This window comes from Boeremia exigua (assembly GCF_020726555.1).
Source record: "Boeremia exigua strain MPI-SDFR-AT-0100 chromosome Unknown C7974scaffold_2, whole genome shotgun sequence".
NCBI classification, from domain to species: domain Eukaryota; kingdom Fungi; phylum Ascomycota; class Dothideomycetes; order Pleosporales; family Didymellaceae; genus Boeremia; species Boeremia exigua.
In genome coordinates, this window is record NW_025763519.1 from 1,569,898 (window position 1) to 1,584,946 (window position 15,049).

At 54.0% G+C, this 15,049-nt stretch overlaps 5 protein-coding genes across 5 annotated transcripts; 1 reads left to right on the forward strand and 4 right to left on the reverse strand.

The window, feature by feature from the left end:
- Positions 1-59: 59 nt before the first annotated feature.
- On the reverse strand, positions 60-2,002 carry C7974DRAFT_104387 (uncharacterized protein). Its single transcript, XM_046134901.1, has 4 exons — positions 1,616-2,002; positions 924-1,524; positions 532-871; positions 60-479 (listed from the first exon to the last, which is right to left on the reverse strand). The coding sequence occupies exons 1-4, from the start codon at positions 1,720-1,722 to the stop codon at positions 265-267; spliced, it is 1,263 nt and encodes a 420-aa protein (XP_046001546.1). The 5' UTR covers positions 1,723-2,002; the 3' UTR covers positions 60-264.
- Positions 1,947-4,660, reverse strand: C7974DRAFT_385651 (uncharacterized protein). Its single transcript, XM_046140975.1, has 2 exons — positions 4,205-4,660; positions 1,947-4,167 (listed from the first exon to the last, which is right to left on the reverse strand). Exons 1-2 carry the CDS (start codon positions 4,523-4,525, stop codon positions 2,284-2,286), a joined length of 2,205 nt encoding a protein of 734 aa, XP_046001547.1. The 5' UTR covers positions 4,526-4,660; the 3' UTR covers positions 1,947-2,283.
- A 1,779-nt stretch (positions 4,661-6,439) lies between these two features.
- C7974DRAFT_301266 (uncharacterized protein) lies at positions 6,440-7,548 on the reverse strand (the record flags this gene model as incomplete). The annotated part of the gene is made up of 3 exons (XM_046137842.1): positions 6,440-7,221; positions 7,318-7,432; positions 7,504-7,548. 3 exons carry the CDS (start codon positions 7,546-7,548, stop codon positions 6,440-6,442), a joined length of 942 nt encoding a protein of 313 aa, XP_046001548.1.
- A 3,181-nt stretch (positions 7,549-10,729) lies between these two features.
- Positions 10,730-13,614, forward strand: C7974DRAFT_301521 (uncharacterized protein; the record flags this gene model as incomplete). The annotated part of the gene is made up of 3 exons (XM_046137856.1): positions 10,730-11,210; positions 11,273-12,921; positions 12,970-13,614. 3 exons carry the CDS (start codon positions 10,730-10,732, stop codon positions 13,612-13,614), a joined length of 2,775 nt encoding a protein of 924 aa, XP_046001549.1.
- A 175-nt stretch (positions 13,615-13,789) lies between these two features.
- Positions 13,790-15,000, reverse strand: C7974DRAFT_104449 (uncharacterized protein). Its single transcript, XM_046134902.1, has one exon. It carries the CDS (start codon positions 14,783-14,785, stop codon positions 14,087-14,089), a length of 699 nt encoding a protein of 232 aa, XP_046001550.1. The 5' UTR covers positions 14,786-15,000; the 3' UTR covers positions 13,790-14,086.
- Positions 15,001-15,049: the final 49 nt, after the last annotated feature.

The following is a 15,049-nucleotide window of genomic DNA, read 5'->3' on the forward strand; positions in this document are numbered from 1 at the left end:
CAATGCATGTTGACCGTCTATCAGCTCGTTGAACATTCCCGTACCGGTGAAAGAAAGGTCTGCTCTTGGGACTGGCTTCCCTTTTCCTCCCACAGCGTCAGTCTTTTTGTCAAACGCATCGATCGACTGATCCTATTGCTCCAGCTGAGCCTCTTTCAATTCTCCGTGCCTCCACATAAGCTAACTTATTTCTCCAACTCTGCTCATTCTGTACCATCTCCTGTCCGCCCCAGCGTTCTTCAGCAGCGTGTCCGGGTTATGGTGCTACCACCCGGGCTGCTGTGGGCCACCGCCGTAGCCACCGCCGTGCTGACCGCCGTGGCTACCGCCTTGCTGGCCACCGTAACCGCCGCCCTGGTTTGGAGGGGCTCCGTATTGCGGTGCACCTCCGTACTGGTTGTGCTGATGGTTGTCGTAGTTCTGAGGGCCGCCGTAGTAACCCTGAGCACCACCCTGGGGTGCGGGACCTCCGTACCCAGCTGTGTCAGTTAGCTTGTGTCTTGAGCAGATGATAGGAATCACAATGCTGACCTTGTGCGCCGTAGCCACCTGGACCTTGCTGTCCGTGCTGCTGGGGCTGACCGCCGTATCCTGCTTGGGATCCATATTGGCCTTGGCCTTGGCCTTGTTGGCCGTGCTGTTGTCCTCCTCCATACTGACCGGGGGGACCGCCGTGCTGCTGCTGGCCGCCATAGCCGCCATGTTGCTGTGCGGGCGAGGGCGAGCCGTAATTTTGCTGGCCTTGGTGGCCGCTACCGTGCTGGCCACCGGGCTGGTACGATGTTGGCGGTGCGCTGCCAGTGTATGTTCCGCCAGAGGAGGCACCTGAGCCGTGGCTGTAGCCGAAGTCGTTGTTGGAAGGTTTGTTATGCTGTGCGCGTTCAGTAAAGCTCCACTGACAGTGAGAGGCTCCAAGCACTCACCGATCCACCACCCATCAAGCCACCAAGCATTCCTCCCAGGCCGCCACCGCTCGATGACTGGTTGCCATGGCTCTGGTTAGTGCTGCCGTGGTTGTTGTTGTTGCTGCTACTGCTGCCACCACCGAGCAGACCGCCCAGCGCGCCGAGTCCACCACTCGACTGTTGGTTGCCGTGGCTCCCAGAGCTGCTGTTCTTCCCTCCACCAAGCAGCGACCCGGCCAGCTGGCCAACAAGGTTACCAGAGCCACCGCTGCTCTGGCCAGAGCTGCCATGGTTCTGCTTTCCGCCGCCGAGGAACGAGCCCGCAAGCTGGCCGACAAGGTTGTTCGACCCGCCGCTGCCCTGGCCCTGCTTCTTGTTGCCCATGAGCGCGTTCATGGCGAAGCCACCCAGCGAGCGGTCGCCGGTCTGTCCATCGCCGCCGATGCCTCGGCTCCCATCGCCGACGTCGCCGGGCCCCTCTGAGCCGGCGGGCCTGTTGTAGGGGTTTGTGTTCTGCGCAGGCGTGCCCTGGTGGCTGCCACCGATGGGCGCTTCAGTCGTGGGCAGGTCCCATTGCGAGACGCCGGTGCTGATCTGGACGTAGTAGTACTTGCGGCTCCTGCATATGTGTTAGCAGGCGATTGCGGGGCAGCCACGCGCGCTGTGGCGAGCGAGCTACAGCGCGGCGCGTCGATCTGGCTTGCACATACGAGTTGTCCCATTGGGCGATCCAGCCAGCAGGCAGCTTGGGCAGGTTGGGGTCGGTTGGCCCTGAGTCGGGGGAGACGGGTGGGTGCGGAGGCGTGGGCGCAGCCATGTTGGGCTGTGGGCGGCGCGGGGTAGGTAGGAGGCGGCGAGAGGGAGACTGCTTGAGTGCGGTGCGCGAGGAAGGAAGTCGGGGAGGGAGGAGCTACTCAAGGCATAGACACGGCGCCTAATATGGAACAGATGGAGCAGAAGCGGCGGGCCAGTCTGCTAGCGGTCCTGGAGCGTGATGCCTTCAAACCCCCATGCGAACATCCCTGTCCGGCCTGCGTCAGCGGTTTGGCTCCGCCCCGAAGCTTCAGCTTCGTTGGAACAGCAAAGGCCTGCAAAGCCACGCTTCTGGCCAAACACCCGTCACAGTCGAACGTCCGGCCTATGACAATGGTCCGTGAATTGTAATATACTCAGCCTTCTATGCTGCCTGCACTTTGGGGACCATAGCTGCCCGACGCCAGTGCCTAACCCAGACCCAATGGTCATGCAAATGTCAGGGTACTTCATCCAAAAATCATCCAACGCCAGCCCGATGCCCTGTGTCCCAAATGTCCCGATAACTTGATCCGTGAAACATGCCAATGCCCATCGCCATTGCATCGCTGCCAAGCATATCCGCCTACCAAGCATACCCGCCTTCTTCGCCTGCTTCGTCATTACCGTTCCATTCGTCATCGTCACTAGGCTCCGCGTCGAGAAAGTCGGCTTCAGCGAATATCTCTTCTCGTGGCCGGAAATTATCGATGCGGAAGACGATCGTGTGGCAGCGGCCTTGCACGAACGATGGCTGTGCTTCGTCGTCATCCTCCTGTTCAGACTCTGATTCTTCCGACTCCTCGTCGTAGCCCGCGTTGGCCTTGGCTCGTGAACGAAGGCGTGTCGAGCCCCATTGCTCGACCTGCTTCTTGCGTCTTGACAAAAGCGGCACATCGCTCTCGCTTTCTCCGGCGGCCTGAGCATTTGCTGACACCTCTGAAACGCCTTCGATGAAAGAGTCGATTTTTTCCTCCTGCTCGACTTGTTGCGCTTGTTTGGTAGAGTTGGCCTGCTTCTCTTTCCATAGCCTGAAGGCTTTGAGAGACGCCAGGTGAGGGCTAGGAGGCTCCCATTTTCTGGCAAACACAGCCTGGAAGGTAGCGCTCCATTTCATCCTGAACTCCGCGCGTTGTCGCCAATCAGTATCGACCATGGCAATGATAGTCAGATCCTGCAGATTTGGTAGCTCTTCCGCTGCGTCTATCAAGGATTTGAAGAAGTTGCTAGCTGCTGTCGAATCCCATTTGCGCAAATATTGCATGTCCAGAATACGCAATGTCGACGGCCAAGTGGGGACCTCATGCTCGCCGAGCAGGGACTCATATAGAGGCTCGTTGTCAGACGACATGACAAGTGAGCTATAATACGTCGTATCCATGCGTAAAATCTCTAGCTTCGGGCACGACTGTTTCAAGTCGACGAGGAATGATAAATCAAGCGCCTGATTGTGATGCAGTATAAGCTCCTCCAGATGGGCACCATGGGATATCAAATAGCTTGAGAAGGCATCAGAGAGTAGTTCTCCGCAATTGATGATACTCAAGCTAACAAGATTTGTTGGTAGAAGTGGTAGTAGACGGCCTCTGACGATACCGCACGTCTCGAAGCTCAGCGACCTCAGGTTGGGGAGAACAGCCAATGCAGATCCAATGAGTTCTTCCATGGTAGGTTCCATATTACCGTCATCCTCGTTTTCCTCTTCGCGGGAAGGCTCAGGATGGTACTTGACTAGTGCAAGCTCACGCAGGCTCTGAAAGGCCGCATCCGCATGTATGCTCTTCATCCACAAAGGGCCACGCGGGCAGAATGCACTGCTCCATCTCCAGCTCCGGAGTCGCAACTGAGTTTCGCGCAGCGCCGCAAAAAGTTCATCAGGTAGCACCCACCGGCGAACTCGGCGTAGCCTGTCGCGAAAAGGCGGCCTGTCGATGGGGTCAAAGATGTCAATCTCGCGTAGGGTAGTCAAAGATTTGACGAGTGCTACCAGATCAGCAGTGCTGTGCGTTGGGTCTGTCAATGTAGACATCTGAGTTGCGTCCAAGGTCAACCGTTTTGGCATCACTTGGAAATCTTCATGCGCCCCGCTGGGTGGTTGTATAAGGTGATGGACGAGATCTCTACGAGTTTGTTTCATGGCAAAGATGGGTGGGTTGCGATATAGAGCCGTCAAGGCTGGTTTTGTGAACGTCGTGCACATGCGCGCCAACTGGACCAGCCACGAGATTGACGCCGTAGACTTCATGTTCTCATCATGTAACGGATGTGATGCATACACGAAAATCTGGAGGAGAACATGGTATGGCAAGGACTGCCACGCTGGCATGTTGCCGTCAGAAGGAATCGAGGTAGCCTCAGGTACAGCGTCTGTTGCCTGGTTGGGCTTCCGTCTTCGTCCCAAAACCATCTTTTGCTTCGAACGGGACTTCTCCCCGGTCCTACCACTCACCTGCGATCGCGGGTGACGGCTCTGTTGCTGCCTTGGCCTTGCGTTGTGTGATCCTGACATGCTCTTCATGAACTTCGAAGTCTGCATCAGGATCGTCTTCCTCGTCTGAGCTTATATCTTTGTAAGACACCTTACGATGTCGCCTAGTTCGTGGCTCGACACGTTTCTTCCTCGAGGATTCGGGCGCAGGAGACGGTTCGTGTGTCGTCTGCCGATTCGAGCCGTCATCGTTGGCTTGGTGCCTCGCAGATCGTCGAGAGGGTGCTACTCGCTTCCTTCTGTATGATTGCTCATACCCCGGGCTCTCAGACAGGTCCTCATCGCTGCTTGGCTCCTTGTACGACACAGCGCCGCGCTTGCGCTTGGGGGTTACTGCCATGGTTGCGTCCGACACCGAGTCGTCGCGCGAGCGGCACTATAAAGCCACGGAACTGCAATCGCATGCAATCATAGAACACCGTACGTATAGAGGTAGTTATGCGCCAGGTGATGGTGCTGTGTAAATGTCTAAAAGGATAAATGATCATGAATGTAAGGCGACATCATCATTTACGCTAGCCAGGAACAGCCGCTAACCCAAGTGCGCTTTGGCTTTTGCGCTTCGATGGGAACCATCGCATTAGAGACCAGGAACCTCACAACGGCCTGCCGCTGGCCGACAGGTTGCCAAATGTTGCTTCTGACATCTGACAAATGCGACGAGGGTTGAGTCGTTCCACTTGTCTGTGTCCTACAGCGAAGCTGTGTCGCTTCATCAGATCGATCGACCCTCTCGAGTGCAGATCACAGCCTCGCGAACACATGGCCCATGGCCCATCGAGAAGTGTCGAGATACGACGATACGCGAGGAGGATTCGTCCTCATAAGTCATTATGGTTCCTCATCCGATAAAAGGCAAGTCATGAGGATTGTGTATCACCTCCCTCGGCCCGCAATAGCGCCCCAATACCCTGGTCGCTGGAACTGCCCTTTCGGCTATAGCGGCTTGGACATGAGCAGAGTTACACGAGTTATAAGAGAATCTACGGTAGCATTGGAATGGTCGACCGAACCGGTTGGGTAGCTCGAGATGTTTGAGATATACCGATACCAACGCCATCTCCCACTGCTTGGCTCAAGTCCGGTTCTCCTGTAATCGCATCCCTTTTTACCGTGGAGCCGCCGGTGACATCGCCGGGCCGCGTTGCAGCAGTTTGCTTTCTGCACCCCGTTGAGTTGCTAGCTCTACCAAGTCGGGCATCATGTACCTCCTTTGCTTTGCAGTAGCGCATAGCCGCAACAGCGCCGACCGTATGCAAGAGCATGCAGGCCTAGCCGTTCTCCAGCCAATCCTGTCTGTTATCTCGACACAACAACATCTTCTCAAAACAGCAGCTCGTAATCATGCGCGCGCGCCTATGTGCAGTATTTTCTGATCGCAAGTCACTCCCCTGCACCTCAGAGCGTTCAAAGCCGCGACGGAGAGGTAAACGTGCCACTGAGGTGGTGACTTAGGCTCGTAGGGTGAAACAAGATCTGCTTTCTGTGTCGCCTGGGCTGATCTTGACGTCGTCTAAGCAGCCGAACGCAGGGTTCCCAGCCACCTTTTTCTTACCCTACTTGTCAAACTGCATGAATCCGATGCTGTGAGAAAGTGTCTTTTGCTATTTGACTGGACACCGCGAACTGTGCGTTGGCTTGCAGAACCGAAGTGCAACCTTGTACAGGATGATGCGTACTTGAAATGTCGACAACACTGCGCTGAGTTGTGCCGATAGGATGTGATTGAACTCTAGCATTGATAATCTACTGTTTAATGTTTTGTACAGAGGCCGTGAAGGGAATTGATGCGCAGTATGGCGGGACGAAGCCCATGTATATATAGTACATATCGCAGAGAGTATGGCAAGTAATTGTGCCGCTCCACCGAACACCAACTGATATATTCCTCAAGTTCGTAAATGTAAACAATAAGACATTAGGTAATTTGCTTTTGACATCTCGGCGTTTGCAAAAAGCGCGTTGAAGTGCAAGGCCAATCTGTCAGAGCGGGCTGGCCAAAAGAAGCTGAAAACAAGTGCAGATGCGCGAAGAAATCCATAGAATAGACGCTTCATGAGAGACGCAAAAGAAACTGAAAATGATGCGCGTAACTGAAGTTCGTGATCGTGTGCAAAAGCTTGCAAGGACCGTGCAGAAGACCGCCATAAGATATGTAGTAGCATAATTCGGTCATCGTAATGGCATGAATGTCGTCGAATGCTTTCAAAACAGAATTGCCGCCGTGAGTGCTTTTGAGACGAAGGAAACGCTTTCATATGCCGACTGTGTCTTTAAACGAATGAGGTGTCGTAGTTCGCGGTTGCGCCTCTTCAATCCCTTCCATACGCGTGTCTCTATCTCTAGAGTCTGCTGAAGATGGCAAGGGAGCGGAAATAGGCGTGTAAGAGGAATACGTGTGGCTGCGAGTGAGATCCGCGGATCCATAGGCGAGAGGGGACTGCATTTCGCTGGACTGCCGTTGGGGTTTCTCTAACTCTAACGGCTGTGGGCGCGCGCGCCGCTTTTTGCCTGAAGAAGATTCAGAATTTTGCTCGGTATGTATTTGATGTTGAGGAGTCGTAGTATTCGTGGGCAGCGTGTGTGCCGTCGTTTGTGGCGGGGTGTGCGCTTGCGGTCGTTGTTCGGGGCTGAGCCCAGAGGAGGGCTCGGGGTGCGCCGTGATTGACTGCCGCCCTCTCCGGGGAGGTGGGTAGGGTTCGCCGCGTGCTGCTGCCTCCTGTGCTCTTTGCTGTGCTTCTGCTTTCGTTGGTCTCCCCCGCTTCTTTTTGTTCGCAGGTTCGTTACCAGCGCTGGCTGCGGTTGCATACGCAGGACTACCGACGGGCATGTATTCGCCTGCATACGGGTGTGGTGGTGGACGAGGTTGTAGAAGGCGACCGAGTGGAGCCACCTCTTGAGAGAAAGGTCTTTTTCTGGCGAGCTCAGACCCAGGGTACGTGCCCGGGTTTGGAAGTGGAGGACGTCCATAGGCAGCGCCAGAGTTAGAAGTGGCGATGTCAGCGTATGCTCTTTGGCATGAATTGAGCGAGCGGCCTGTTAAGAGACGGTAATTAGCACTGGATGAGACTGCGATCTGTCGTCTGCCCTCAACGTAAGAAGCAGTGCAGTGACAACGCTATGCGCACGTACCAGACGGAAGGGCCATATCGGTCCATCGCACTTGTACCTGATAGTCGCGGATGAAGCCGTACAGGACATGAGAAGATACCGGAGCAGCCTTTAATATTTCGGCGAGTAGGTATATCTGATGGGAGTGGTCAGCTTGGTTCCGCAAGAAGCGTGTGGACTAGATCCACTTTCGGCGACGGAACGTACCTTCTCATGCTCGGTCCATTGTCTCTCTGTTGCGGGCTGGTCCATATTGTGCCTCTCAAATGATACCAAGGGCAGACGCCGATAAGAAGTAGTCACGGCGGATCCTGGTTAACTGCACGCAGACGAATGGAGCATGGGACGATCACAAGGCCGTATAGTGAGTGCAGAATGCGGGCGCGAAACACCCTCGCGCGCGGTTGAACGACAGGGTTGACAAGGAATAGTACAAACGAGAGTCTTGAAACGAAACATAAACGAGTGAGAAGAAAAGAGCATCAGAAGGACCCACGGTGGGCACTGTTCGTCATGCCGGCGTAGGCAAAAGTTTGTTGTCAACGAGACGAGAGCATGAGGCTGGGTTTAGGAGAGAGGGTCAGTTGCTCTTGAAATTTAGGGACATGTTACGTGCATACTTAGCGCGAGTTAACGGGTGGTCCTGCCTTCTCACAACATTCCTCGCCTTCTAAGATCCGTGCAGCAGCTGCACATGTCCTCGATTGTGGACAGACTATAGTGCAGATTCGATAACGACGCCGACGTAATAGACCTTTGGGTGGCTTTCCCCTCTCGACTTCACTACCTCCAGGGTAACCTTCAGTGTCGATAAAGAACGCCTCGACGCCTCGCCAGCCAATCGCTAGTGACCCCTGCACGTCTCACCAGGGAACAATCCTGACACAAAACCGCAGACTGATCTTACTGGCTCGGGCCTTCCATGTTTCGTGGACCAGGTCGACAAAATGCGCTGATCCTCTTTGAGGACTTTGGGTAGTGCATCAGCATCCTCAGCGGTGGATGCAGTCAATGCAGCCAAAAGCGCAATGTTCGTTTCCGAGATGGTCGACTGGAAGGTAATGAAGACGTGTTCTTCCGCGCCTTGACACTAGCCGCGCCGGGAACGGTGCCCTATTGTCTCTTGGTCCATCCACCAAAACGGTCAACGGCACTTTGGTTTGTAAAGGGCAGTGGCGTGCGCTGCTACCCAGTATAAAAGGGTTGCAGCTGTGTAGCTTAATGGCTGGCATTGTGCGCATTCTTATATTCTACCAGTGACAGAAACTCGCACCTGCATTTGCGCGCCACGTAGCACCAACCAAAGCGCTGATTTTGAAAAAGTCTCACTGTATTTCACATGCATCCGCCATTATTGTGACCAACAGCGAGGCTGCTCGGGGCGGGGCGGTTATCATTACTCAGCTCTTATGTTGTTCTGTGGCGCAAGCTTGCCGGCTGGCGTTGGTGTCGCCATCGGAATACTGTTGGCAAACTAACCTTTCTCATGCTATTGTTTTAGATGGGTGGAGGTCATCGCGGAGCCTAAAGACGTTATGCCGTTGGCGAAACGGCTGCCGTCCAAGCGTTGTGAATGGCGGCACACGGCGGGCGGATCTCTTGTCTAGTGCAGATAATGACATGCGGTTGGTATTGACTTGGCACTACTTAAGCGGGAGGCTAGCAAATCGTTCGTTGCTGCGTGCGTTGTCGTCCGATCTCATCGTGGGTTGCAACGGGTAAGGTGTTTGAGGCGTACCAAGTTCCAGGACTGGGCCTGTTCGTCTGTACCTAGGTACGTATTTGCTTTTTGCCTTGCAACTTCGAGATGAAAGTGAATACCAAGGCGCCCTCGACTCCGTAACAGATTGCTAATTGCGACCTTACTCACAGCAACAACCTCTACAGGCAGTGCTTATTAGAAAGCTTGAGAGACAGACATCGCGGAGCTTCGTGCTACTCCAGTCCCAACAATTGATGCGCAAAGTGAGATGCCATGCATGACGCTAAGACGTCGTAGCTGGAGCCTTATAAAGATTCGGCTGGTTCCACAACTTGGAAAACAAATCAAGTACCTACCGCGGCTGTTGCTACGTACAGTACATCAGGCAGCGTTTGCATGGTATCCCAACCTCGAGAGTTGTGTGTGTATGGCGCTGTGTACGTTGTTGAAGCTGACCTCAACACGAGAGTCGGGATCTGCTTTTACAGGATCACAACACGTATCTGTATAAGCAATGAAGAACAGGTGTTAAGTCTTTGTACCCCAAACTCTTGCCAACATAGAGGCAAAGGGTGCGAGGCTCCTGTTTCTCATTGCCTCGCGGTTGATTCGAATGTAAGTAAGGGAATCTTCTGACGGGAGACCGTCTCGGCTAGTTGAAGGGAACACTACATGTCCAGATATGGACCGGCATGCTCGCACAACAGCACCGCTGCCAAAGACATGCGCTTATAGGCGTCCCAACGCTTATGAGCCAGGTAAGGCTGATCTGCCGGTGATCAGTGGATAAATGTAGAAATGGCGGTATACATGAACTTCTGTCCTGACTGGTTTACTGGGTGTCATGGTGTTGGCGTCAGAAGTGACAAGACGTGGGGAAAGCGTGCGTTTGAGAACAAACGTGATCGCATACACGGGTGATATGGATGTACATGTTGTCCACTCGCGAGGTCTTTGCGTAGCTTGCAGAAAACAGCCAGTTATAGTTCATACAATTCACAGGCAACGGTAAAGTGCGAGCCGAAGTCAAAGCCAATCGCCGCAGCTCTGTTTGAGACTCGGTAATCTTGAAGTTCGAGTAGGCCGGAAAGAGCGCGCCTCGGCTTTAACCGGATTAGGGTGACTGCGAACAGCGCCTTCAACCAGCACCTGCACGGAGCACTGTTGTCGCGTGCTCACAGCCGGACAGCCTGCGCGAAAGGCACTGCTACACCGATAGAAGCGCAGCCTCACTACCAAGTACGATTGGACACGCTTTACTGCGGCCCGTCCCCAATAGAGAGTCTGCCGCGCCTCCAGCTCCATCGATCACCGCGAATTGTGTAACTCCATGTCGACAGCATCAACTTCGAACCCATACCGCAATCGCCCTCTCTCTGAAACCACCATTGTCGCGCGCGACATGCGATTCCCGTGCAGAGACATATAGGAGGAATTATCGCTTGGAAATACCCTCCAAGGCGAACAAGGGTGAAGATTTGCTCCAGTCAATCTCCAAACCCACCGCCGTTCTAGACACGCCCCGCGCAAATCTTCACGCGCAGAAGACCAGCGTCAGTGCGCCTGTGTTTGCTTACCATCGCGCAGGGTGCCATGCAGTGAACGGGCTTATGGTTGCTCCTTTGCATCTGTGTCGTAGAAACACTAGCGTCTGATTTTCCAGGACCAGACTCCTCACTCTCCCACTCCAAAGCCCGACCACCACGCATTCTGCCGCCACGGTTGCACGTCATGTCGGACAGTGAGAGCGAGCAGAAATCGTCGCGGCTCGAGCCTGAGTTGCGCGACATGAAGCTAGAGGAGGGCGCGACCCCGGGCGCGGGTGAGAGCGATGGCATACAAGTAAAGGCGGAGGACGCAGACCCCCAAACGCCCTCCGCAATCCCCCCCCGACTCAAGCCGTCTCGATCAATGACCCAGTCGCCCATGCCAAAGCACGAATCCGGAGCGTCGTCACCGGCCGACAGCACTAAAGAGGAAGTCGTTGGAGGGGACATCGTGCTGAAGATGGAGCCAGGAGGCCGAGCCCTCAAGCTCTCGCGCAGCGCTTCTCAAAAAGTCATCTCGCGCCCGCCGCCGCTCTACCTCGACCTCCCGGACTCTACGGCAGCGGCCAAAGAGACCTTTGTCGTTCTCCCAGAGTGCACGTACTCGAATAAATCTATCGGCACCACCGATCCAGCCCTCGAATGCGATTGTGGCGAAGAATGGGGTAAGTGTCCCTTTGGCTATTCCTGCGTCATGGCCGTGCATTACGCTGACGACGTGCAACAGATGCAGTCACAAAACGGAACGATGCCTGCGGCGAAGATTCCGACTGCATCAATCGCGCTACCAAGATGGAATGCGTGGGTGACTGCAGCTGTGGACGGAAGTGTCAAAATCAACGTTTTCTGCGCAAACAATACGCCGATGTTACAGTCATCAAGACGGACAAGAAGGGGTTCGGCTTGCGAGCCAACAAGGACCTTGCTTCAGGAGACTTTATCTTCGAATACATTGGCGAGGTTATCGACGAGCGAAATTTCCGTCGGCGCATGATACAGTACGACCAAGAAGGCATCAAGCACTTCTACTTCATGTCCTTGACGAAGGGTGAATTCGTTGATGCGACTAAGAAGGGGAACCTGGGAAGGTTCTGCAACCACTCTTGCAACCCCAACTGTTTTGTTGACAAGTGGGTGGTTGGAGACAAACTGCGCATGGGCATTTTCGCCGAACGCAAGATCAAGGCGGGCGAGGAGCTTGTATTCAACTACAATGTCGACCGGTATGGAGCGGATCCTCAACCTTGTTACTGCGGCGAGCCCAATTGTTCGGGTTTCATCGGTGGCAAGACTCAGTCTGACAATGCCACTAAGCTCTCGCATGCCACCATCGAAGCGCTTGGCATCGATGACGGTGATGGGTGGGACACAGCGGTTCACACGAAGAAGGCTCGCAAGAAGAAGGTGAGCGAGGACGACGAGGAATACGTAAATGACTTGCAGCCTCGATCACTCGAGGATGATGGCGTGCCTAAGGTTATGGCTGCTCTCCGACAGTGCACAGAGAAGTGGATTGCCGTTAAGCTTCTGAGCCGTATACAGCAAAGTGATAACGATAAGGTCGGCCACCGGATTATCCGAATGCACGGTTACGAGACCCTCAAAAAGACCTTGACTACCTGGATAGACGACTTCAATGTTGTAATGCAGGTCTTGGACATTCTGCATAAACTGCCACGCATAACTCGAAACAAAATTCAGGACTCAAAGATCGAAGAGGCAGTGGAAAAGCTCAAGAGTTGCGGAGATGAGCGTGTTGAAGGGTCTGCTGCTGAGCTACTCGCAGCGTGGAGCAAATTGGAGATTGCTTATCGGATCCCGCGTATGAAGCGGGATCCGAATGCGAGCACACCCGTCCGTACTGAGAACCACTTCGAGCGTCGCGAAAGAGGTCGTGAGCGATCGAGATCCAGGTCAAAATCACCATCACTGACCTCCGCGCCAAAGGGTCCAGCTAATTTGAATGCTCCATCTGGGCCCCGTGTCATCAACGCACCAAGAGGGCCTGCGAGCGGGTTCTTCCAGGGCCCTCGTCCAGCTGCGCGACCGCGACCTTTCAACCCGCTGCCTCCTGGCTGGTTCCAAGCCACTTCAGACAACGGATCTACCTATTACTACAACTCTTCGGGGACCACGCAATGGCAACGACCAGTTATGCCAGCCAACCAGCCTCCACCTCCACCGCCGAAAGCCAAGACAGATACACAGCTTCTACAGGACATCATTTCTAGCATCACTGCGAATGTGACACCCACCGTACCATCAGCCTCCACAACCCCACAGCCCACCACCGATGAATCGAAAGATAGGAAACAGAAGAGTGAGAAGTGGCGTAGTTTGCCTCAAGAGAAGCAGGAAAGGATATACGAGGCGACTGTAAGCTCATGATCTCTCGACGCTGATTCAGATCACTGACTACGACAGCTCTCTCCTCATGTCATGGCCGTGGCTGCACATTATCGCAAGAAGCTTGAAAAGGATGACCTCAAGCGACTGTCGAAAGAGGTAGCCAAGAAGCTTGTCAGAGGAGATTACAAGTCTGGTCGCGTCAAAGACCCAGCCGCAAAGATTAGTTCCAAGCACGAGAAGACGCTGAAGAACTATGTGAAGGACTTCATGGATAAGGCAGTGAAGAAAAAGGAGGAGCGTGAGAAGGTCAGGGCAGCACGAGGGGATGCGGTACCAGACGATGATGGCGCAACACCAGATACTCCGCAAATCGAGATGGAGGAAGCAATAGCTGCCATCGATGCTTCTCCGAACGACTCATCTTCAGAGCTGAAGCGTAAGAGGGAAGACGACGCAGATGATTCCCCTCGCAACATGCGTTCGCGGACAGATGATCCACCAGCCCCACCGCCTCCCCCTCCGCCCCCAGCGGGTGATATGCCCATGTACATGGAGGACACCGACGTCACACCAATGGATGACAGCTCGGTTGGATTTTTTACGGATGATGCTAAGTTGCCACTACGAGCAAGTGGTCAGCCGAGCCCGGTGCAGCTTGCAACGCCCCCGACCAACGGCTCTGGAGAGGGAAGATCCAATGGCAGTAGCAATCTGCGGTAGAGCGTAGTCAGCATGACGATCAGGGTTTCTTCATTATATTATTACAGATCTTTAATCAAGGTTCAATCTCTTTCACGCGCCTAGATATCTGTAGTACGACGAACGCAAACCCCAGCACAGAGAGGGAGCAGTGAGAACTCAACTCTAGAGGACAAACAAAATCAAGGGGCGTTCATGTAGTTCGCTCCAATTCGTGCATCTTGCATTTCATCCACATTGTCTCCCCCCTCGTTACTTTTCTATGGTGCAAAACGCGGTCAGATGATCCTAGTCACAGTCTAGCTACGAAAAGATAGGGTCCAAAGTGACTCATATTTGTGATTTGGATACACAGAGCTGGACCTATGAAAGGATGGATCGTGAGTGATATGTGCTCGTTGCTAGCACATTGACAACATCTATGTGTCCATCTGGTAGTCACAGCTTCCTTCCAAACGCTCCTCAGAAACCAGTGAATTAGTAATCCGGTAGCTTAGTGCAGCTCATAGCTAAGCTTCTCCTCTTGCCTCCACTCGTTCGCGAACTCCCTCAGCAAACCTGTTCTTCTCCTTGCCAGGCTCTTTCCTGCCTGCGTCTTCATCATGCCTTCTAGCTTGTACAATTTCTCCTCAAAGTGATCAATTGCCCGTCCCATGGGCTGGTCTGGAAACTTGGCCGCCCCAAACGAGAAGCAGCGCCCGATACCAACAGCGCCAATGGCATCCAGACGATCTGCGTCCTGTACGATCGCGAGCTCAGGGTACTGCGCAAGGACATCGGTGACTGATTGCGGGTCACGCACTTCGTTGGTGTAGCCGACGTGCTTTACGATAATCTGGACCTTTGCTGCAAGATCTGTGCTGGCGCCGTGGTCAAGGAGAATGTTGCGGACTTGGTTCTCGGTGTCTTCGCCGGGCTTCGCGTACTTGTGGTCGCCGACATCGTGTAGAAGGGCGGCTAGGAAGAGACCCGTGGTGTCGTACACGATCGCTGAGTTGGTCTTGCTTTCATCTTGGAGGATCTGGTTCGCGTTCGAGATTACACGTAGGATATGGTGGTAGTCGTGAGAGTTGTCATACTGTGACATGTAGGTATGCACGTAGGTGTTGATGGCCGTGAAGAGTGAGAGCTGGTCTCCAGTAATGGGTACACCTGGGACCAAAACTTTTTGACTTGATGTTTTCGTAGTCATCTTGCAGCGTGGAAAGATGGATTGGTGCGAGGAAAGTTGGGGTTAAGTTTCAACTTGATTGGAAAATTCCTTCGATATTTGTACTTATCTGTTGCTGGGGCCGCCCTTATGGCCTTGATATGCAGGCACCAGGCGCAAACACACGATTCTGCTTAGAAATCCTCTATTCAGTATAGGATTTTACGGACGTGGCCGTTAGTGAGCTGAAAAGAGTATGGTTTCGCGTGTAGCAAAACGCGTGGTCACATGTTTCCACAAAATATG